The following is an 8,547-nucleotide window of genomic DNA, read 5'->3' as shown; positions in this document are numbered from 1 at the left end:
TATCTGTTGTAGAAAAGGACAAATAAATGAGGAAGTCAATAAAATAATAGGCAGATAAAATACAAACTTTAAAAGGTATGCATTGCTCATATAACTGCAATGTATTGCAAAACTTTTTAGCTTTTTGAAACTAGTTCTACAGTGACTAATGTGTTACAAGCACATAACTTCCCCTTCTTTGTCTTTAAGAACAATCCCAAGTGCTTACTAAAAATGTTTAGAATGCAAAAAAAAAAAAAAAATGGCTTTTAAACTTTACAATTCACCGGAATTTTTGAAAGAGAGACTGATTGCTTCATAAAAAGTAAGCCTAATATTTACTGAGAGATTAGTCTATATTGGTCATAAAACAAGTGATTCAGTTAGCTTATACTCATATAGATTTTTACCTCAGTACCCAGAACTCTGTACGTTTCACAGAGAAATGTATACTTCACATATATTGTCAACAGAAAAGTTAAATGAAACTAAAATGAGCAAAATATGTTAAATGCCTTATTAATAGAATAATAGGTTATATCCATATCTTATTACTTAAATCAAAGTCTTGTTTTCAACTTCTACAAAATTTAAGAACAGCCATTGAGAAATAAAAACACCTGAGGAGTCACTAAAAGACCAGCTGGATTTGTGAGGAGGGTGCCTGCAGCAGGGTAAGGAGGGTAACGGGGAGGTACTAACCAATGGGTATAGAGTTCCAGTTATGCCAAATAAGTCCTAGAGACCAACTATACACCATTGTTCCTATGGTTAGCAATTCTGTGTTGTGTACTCAAAAATTTTCTAAGAGGATGTATCTTATTAAGTGTTCTAATCACTTAAAAAATAATAAATGAAAAGGGTAGAAGAAAACTTTGAACATAATGGGCGTGCTTATGGTGTTAAGTTGTGGTGATGGTTACATGAGTGTATCTCCCAACTCATCAAGTTGTATACATCAAATATGTACAGCTTTCCACATGTCAATCATATCTCAATAAAGCATTTTATTTTAAAAAGAGAGAGAGACAGAAGAAACTGTGGGGGAAAAATAGACATGATGGAGAAGCAGTTATTGGATATCTTGACAAACAAAATCCAAAAACTTCTGAGCCAGAGCAACGGCAGGATATAGCATTGTCTACACACCTATGTAAACATAGGTAAATATTTGCTACAATAAAACACACATTTCAGGATGACGTAGACATGGGGTGACAGGAATAAAAGCAGTGAAAGTGACAAGGAGGCCTCCTCTGTTTACACTTTTCTCTCGTATCAACAACTACCAAACATCAGTCACTTCAGTCACGTCCAACTCTTTGTGACTCCACAGACTGTAGCCTGGTGGGCTGTCCATGGGATTCTGTCCATGGGATTCTCCTGGCAAGAATGCTGGAGCGGGCTGCCCCTTCCTCCAGGGGATCTTCCTGACGCAGGGACTGAACTCTTGGCTGTTGCGTCTCTTGCGTTGCAGGCAGATTCTTTACCCACTGAGCCACCTGGGAAGCCCATTAAACACCATGCTAGCCCCTAAAAAATATGTACTTGTTGCCATGCACTGCCAACTTCTTCTGCTAATATTAAAATAAGAATTCAACTTTTTTCAGTATATTGACTGATAAAGCATGGCAACTAGGGGTAAATGTTGGTGTTTTAGCATTTTCATCTAGTAGGTGATGTTATCAATTGTATAATACATAATTATTGTATAAGCCAGTAAATAGGAAAAAGAAAAAAAAAATTACCGTGAAATGTCTTCAATACCAGGATCATCCTAATTTCAAAGAAGATAAATTGTGAAAAAAGCAGAGTATCTGAAACATGCCTGATATTATAACAAGTGTTCAAAATATTACTGAAAGTTTCTATCAAAACAATTTAAGACATGAATAAAAAAAAGGAAAGAGAAACTTAAGTGATTAAATGATCACTTAAGTCATTTGTTTGTTGCTTCTTTTGAGTTTTCTCTTTAAGAAACTTCAGTAAAGAAGTCCAATATAAAATCAACCTATCAACATAATGTTTTGCAATATTGGCAGTAACTATGGAATAATATAAAAATCCAGTTACCATTTGTAATAACATTAAAAACTCTAGAAATTGTGATTATTACTTATTTAGACAAGTTTTACTAAGATTGAAATACTATTTAGTTCCCCAAATTCATTTAAGTATTCTGGTAGAACAAACCTGTCCCGAGTTGCTTTACTTTTTTACAAAAGACAGCCTCAGTGAGATTAAAATACCTTTATTTAACTTCGTTTAAATATGTTGCCTAGATATAAAGATTTTGGTAAAAAGTTGTCTTTTGCTTATTGAACTCTCAATCTGAAGCTTTTTCCTTGCATGTGATCTGCTTTTTCATTTTATAAACTTCAAAAAAAATTTTTTTCTTTCCCTGTCTTAATTCCCTTAGCATAATACCCTCAGGTATCATACATGTTGTGGCAAATGATAGAATTTCCTTCTTTTCTATGTCTGAATAATATTCCATTGTACATATATACCACATCTCCTTTACCCATTCTCTATTTGAAAGTTGTTAAGAGAATAAATCACAAAAGTTTTCATCACAAGAAAACAACATTTGTAACGGTGTGTGGTGATGGGTGTTAACTAGACGTTGTGGCAGTCACTTTGCAATATACCCATATACTGAATCATTATGTGGTACACCTGAAACAAATTCAATGTTAAATGTCAATTATATATAAATATAAATAAACAATAGAACTGTAAAAGATTGTTTCTTGACATAGACGTTCGTAAAGGTTGTTTCCAGAGTGTGTGTTTGTTTCAAATCTGTTTGTACTATGTTATGGGCTCTTTTAGCCTGAGACCTAACATGTTTACTCAAGTACAGGATATCACTTTTTACAACTGTTCTTTCACCTTCATGCTCTCTCTATCCCTTTATGACATCTCTGTGATGTATAAACAATTGTTAGTTCCCACACACCTGACTTTGTCCTTACTCTCTTCCTCTTGGTCCTTTTTAAATGTATTATGTAACGATTCCTCCACAAATTATCTGATCACTAATTCATTCTTTAGTTACTTTTTTATCTATTTTACTATGCAACCTATCACTTTGAGTTATACGTTTCAGCATCTTTTACATCCAATGTGTTCCAGTGTTTATGCTTTTTAGCTGCTTCATCAGCCTTCCTACTTACATTATCTTTTTTGCTTTAAGATTATTTTCCCATTTATTTTAATCTTGCATCTAATTCTCATGAATTTGACTTCTGAGTATATTGTGCTGTTTATTGCCTTTCTCTTTTAGTATGGGAGCACTCAGATATATTGAATTTTTCCCCTACAAATACTTTTTTTGCCTTGATTACTAACATCAGCAGGGTGAACCAAACTCAGGTGCTAATTTCATTTGTATGTGTATGTGTGTGTTGAAACTGGAAGAAAATATCAAACAAAAAACCTCTTACATTGCAGTGATTCCCTTTTCCTTATTCCTACTTCCACTGTGGGTATTATCTGTTCTGTAGGAAATATTACAGTTCATCCACTTTAATAACTTCTATCCTCATATCATCAGTTGAAAGGAGAGACTGCCAAACTGAAGTATAACTGTTCTTGACTCCTCACTTTAGTCCAACCCCAGCACCATCCTCATATTCTTCTACAATAAGAGAATTAGAACCAATTCCAAGACACTGGTTTAATGCTTCTCGTGTGGGGTTTCTTTCTCCCTTTTTTTCTGTTTCTTTCTCACTTGACATTTTTTTTTTCTTTTGCTGAGTTGGGAACCCAGAACTTACTCATCAAGGCTCATGAGTTGTACACTCTTGCTGCTGTTTCTATTCATTCTCTCCTGGTCACACTCGCTGCAACAGGACACAAGGGAGAGAAACAGTGCAACAAAAATCCTCCAACAGTAGTCCAGTAGCTCTTCTTGGGCTTTGGATTTCTCCCTTTCCTTCTCCCTTTCTGGCCCCCCTTTCCACACCCTTTGCCTTAAGAAACACAAGAGCTCAATAATCTTAGGTTCCCATAGGCCTCCTGTAGGTTTGGTAGCTGCTAACTCTTGAGAGTCCCTTGGACTGCAAGGAGATCCAACCAGTCCATTCTGAAGGAGATCAGCCCTGGGAGTTCTTTGGAAGGAATGATGCTAAAGCTGAAACTCCAGTACTTTGGCCACCTCATGCAAAGAGTTGACTCATTGGAAAAGACTCTGATGCTGGGAGGGATTGGGGGCAGGAGAAGAAGGGGACGCCAGAGGATGAGATGGCTGGATGGCATCACCGACTCGATGGATGTGAGTCTGAGTGAACTCCGGGAATTGATAATGGACAGGGAGGCCGGGCGTGCTGCAATTCATGGGGTCGCAAAGAGTCGGACACGACTGAGTGACTGAATTGAACTGAACTGAACTGAAAGGAAATCTACTTAATCACACTGGCATCTCCAGGACTAGATAAGAGACAGATAACCAGCATCTATGGCAAACGTCTCCATCTTGTACAGAAGTTATGGATGTCTGGCCATATGTTGATATGTATTCTTCCACAACATTTTCTTATGTTGAGTTCTCAAAATCAACCAATTATTACAATGTATACATTTAACAATTGATAAAATGTATTCATTGGCTAATCTATAGATAATGTTACTGCATGAGTTATAGCTTGTGGGATCTCAGGGACTGAACCCAGGCCGAGGCAGTGAAATTCCAGAATACTAACCACTAAACTACCAGGGAACTTCTCAATGAGTTATTTTCAAACTCACTCTGAACTGAGCAGAAAGTTACACAGTTTTTATACCTAAACCAATCAGCCACATATACTTTCTCCAAAAATAAAAACTCTCACTCATTTTCAATTCAAATATATGTTTTCATCCTCATGAAACCATGCTCTTTTCAGATGAATTTTAAAGTTATGCTGGTAGTGAAACAGAGAAAGAGGAGACAAAAAGATAAGGAGCTTCATCATAATTTTGTAGCCTGAAAGAAATGTCACCACTACATTGAGTGCTTTACTGGCACTCTCTCTGCTATGATCTTACGGGCTTCTCTTGAACAAGCCACCATCGTTCCCTCCCAGTAGTCTGAGAATGGAAGAAACAAGGTAACGATAATATGCTATTCCCACCCCACACCCGAGAATATACCTAAAGCCAAAGTCTAACACCAAACCATGCTCTTAACAGAGATATTTGTCAAGATAAGGAATAAAACAGAAGCATATTATATTGCCTTGAATAAACAAGGTGTCAGAGACCCATTACTTCAAATCTTTCCTTTAATGGGGCACTGCACAAGTTTTTACCCTCAATATAATCAGGATCTGACAGAATGAGGGCATTTTTTTTTCTTTTAAAAGAATTTTAAAAATTGTTAAAAGGGATATGGGAAAGAACCAGCAGGAAGTGTATACCTCAGAACCGCTCTAATTGCAGTTTCTTCACCTCTTCAACAGGCACCCCCAAGGCGCCAGTTCCGGGTTCACCTTCAGGGCCGGCAGTTAGAATCTGCACGACGCAGCACTCCAAATTCAGACTGACAGGACCATTGACAAATCGCGAAGCCGGTTTCCTTTCCCTGGTCCAATCATGGCTGGCCTCGTGGGAGAGCTAGTGCTGGGAAGAAAGGGGCAGGCCAAGGGGAAAGGCGTTAGAAAACACCACGCACCCAACATCTCACCAGCAGTAAAGTGGTTCTCTTCAACACCGGGATCTATGTGTTAACCTGTCTTTGTATTGTCAAGATGTCTCTTTCTAAGAAGTTAACTTTGGACAAAGTGGATGTGAAAGGGAAGCGAGTCGTCATGAGAGTTGACTTCAATGTCCCCATGAAGAAGAACCAGATTACAAACAACCAAAGAATCAAGGCCTCTCTCCCAAGCATCAAGTACTGTCTGGATAATGGAGCCAAGTCAGTAGTTCTTATGAGTCATTTAGGTAGACCTGATGGTGTTCCGATGCCTGATAAATACTCCTTAGAGCCTGTTGCTGCTGAACTCAAATCCTTGTTGGGCAAAGACGTAGTGTTCCTAAAGGACTGTGTGGGTCCGGAAGTGGAGAAGGCTTGTGCCAGCCCAGCCACCGGTACAGTCATCTTGCTGGAGAACCTGCGCTTTCATGTGGAAGAAGAAGGGAAGGGCCAAGATCCTTCTGGAAATAAGCTTAAAGCTGAGCCAGATAAAATAGAAGCCTTCCGAGCATCCCTCTCCAAGCTAGGGGATGTGTATGTCAACGATGCTTTTGGCACAGCTCACCGGGCCCACAGTTCCATGGTGGGAGTGAATCTTCCCCAGAAGGCATCTGGATTCCTGATGAAAAAGGAGCTAGATTACTTCTCCAAAGCCTTGGAAAACCCAGAGAGACCATTTCTGGCTGTACTTGGTGGAGCCAAAGTGGCAGACAAGATCCAACTCATCAAAAATATGCTGGACAAAGTCAATGAGATGATTATTGGTGGAGGAATGGCTTACACCTTCCTTAAGGTATTGAACAACATGGAGATTGGTGCTTCCTTGTTCGATGAAGAGGGAGCCAAGATTGTCAAAGAAATTATGACCAAAGCTGGAAAAAATAGTGTGAACATTACCTTTCCTGTTGACTTTGTCACTGCTGACAAGTTTGAGGAGAATGCTAAGGTTGGCCAAGCCACTGTAGCATCAGGAATACCTGCCGGCTGGATGGGTTTGGACTGTGGTCCTGAGACCATTAAGAAGTATGCAGACGTGGTGGGGCAAGCCAAGTTAATTGTGTGGAATGGACCTGTAGGCGTATTTGAATGGGATGCTTTTGCTAAAGGAACAAAAGCCCTCATGGATGAAGTTGTGAAAGCCACTTCCAAGGGCTGTATCACCATTATAGGAGGTGGAGACACTGCTACTTGCTGTGCCAAATGGAACACTGAAGATAAAGTCAGTCACGTGAGCACTGGAGGAGGTGCCAGTCTGGAGCTTCTGGAAGGTAAAGTCCTTCCTGGAGTGAATGCCCTCAGCAATCTGTAGTTGACAAAGTGTCCCTTCCTACTCTTTTCTGTCCACAGCCTTTAAGTAAACTTAGTACTTTCACATCTCAACTCAACTTTCATTAAAATGAACTTTTAAGTCAAAACTCAGGCAATATAACCAAAGTATGGACTGACCATCAGAAACTTGTAACATCAGCACAGCAACGCACTCATTTCAGTTATGTCATGCATTTGCTTACTCTCTTCAAGTTCTCATTTGAACTTTACCGTTGTGATTCATAGAAAGTGAGTTACTTATTAAAGTGAGTTGAATAAGCTGAAGCTCTCTCTCTTAATTTTAGACCAACTTTATTATTGTTTCACTACTTGAACCATGGAAACAAGATAAAAAAGGTTGCTGAGGAAGGGCAGGATAGAAGCTGACAAATTATTAAACATATTAAACAATGAAAGAGCCCAAATAAACTGAGAAAAGTAATTACATTTAAGAACTTGTGGGTACCATTAAAGCTCTGCTAAGGGGAAATTTTTTACTAAATAAGAAAAAGAAATAAAAGATACATATTAAACCTGAGAAATTAAAAGGGAAAAAAATTAAACCCAAGGAAGGAAATATAGCTGTGTGTGCAGATATACAAGAGTGCACGTGTGCAGATAAACAAGAAGTGCACGTACATGTCTGTTAGAATGGGAACTAAAAATTAAATCCAGATTTCAAATAAAGAAGAAATTGCTTTATTTTTAAAGTGGGTATTATTTAATAAATAGATAACATAACTGCTAAATCTTAAAATTGGATTTTTGAGATAAATAAAAATTATGTGCATATACATAGTTTAGTTATGGGGAAAAGTAGAGATGTGAAAGCACTTCCATATTAGAAAATAAAATAATAAAATACTAAGAAATGTACAAGAAATGAAAATGCTTATTGGAGAATATTTTGCTTAATTCTGTGAACCAAGAGCTAGTCCAGGGCAATGCTGCTAACAAATTAAGAGTGAAAATGAGCAGTAATTTATCCCAGCTGTCACGGCCTTTGTCCCATAGCCTCTGATCAATTCTATATATTCAACGTTCTGAATAATTAAGTTTAAAATTAAATCTTAATATACCTGAAATTTTACCATATTTCTAAGGACAATATTAATAGTGCCACAGTACCTCTAGGGAATCTGAAGGAGTTAAGATATAGACTCAGGTATAAAAGAAACTGACCATTGCAGTATTTGAAGCAAGATTATAGCATGTTATTCTCTTGCATAGAAGTCTGGGTTAAATAGGTGCTCTCTTCTCCATGAGGTCATCTTGTGAAAAAACTTGCTCCTCCGAATAAGGGAGTTCCATGTGCCTAAGGTGTCCGTCTGAGTTTTATTACCTGATAGGTAGCCCAAAGGGAAAGTTAGTACAAGACAGTGTATTTCTTTCAAATACCAAAAACTTGCAAGATTTTTTTTTTCACTTATTCTCTTGGCTGTTAGTTGTGTGATAAGTCCTTTTCTGCAAGGTAAACTTGGGAATGTATTCTCTCCAGTTGAGCAACTTGTGTTCAACTAAAAATCTGTTACTAAAAGGAAGTAGGATAGGAATAAGTACTGGGGTAAAAGTAATGGTTTCTG

At 37.8% G+C, this 8,547-nt stretch overlaps 1 protein-coding gene across 1 annotated transcript; it reads left to right on the top strand.

The window, feature by feature from the left end:
- The first annotated feature begins 5,547 nt into the window (after nt 1-5,547).
- On the top strand, nt 5,548-7,249 carry PGK2 (phosphoglycerate kinase 2). Its single transcript, XM_061398391.1, has one exon. It carries the CDS (start codon nt 5,712-5,714, stop codon nt 6,963-6,965), a length of 1,254 nt encoding a protein of 417 aa, XP_061254375.1. The 5' UTR covers nt 5,548-5,711; the 3' UTR covers nt 6,966-7,249.
- Nucleotides 7,250-8,547: the final 1,298 nt, after the last annotated feature.

The sequence above is a fragment of the Bos javanicus genome, chromosome 23, assembly GCF_032452875.1.
Source record: "Bos javanicus breed banteng chromosome 23, ARS-OSU_banteng_1.0, whole genome shotgun sequence".
Lineage (NCBI taxonomy): Eukaryota > Metazoa > Chordata > Mammalia > Artiodactyla > Bovidae > Bos > Bos javanicus.
Note: the sequence above shows the minus strand (reverse complement) of the source record. Positions and strands in the feature narration are given on the sequence as shown.

Bases quoted from the DNA above. Each gene is read 5' to 3' on its own strand.
- PGK2 (XM_061398391.1), top strand. From the start codon at position 5,712: ATGTCTCTTTCTAAGAAGTTAACTTTGGACAAAGTGGATGTGAAAGGG.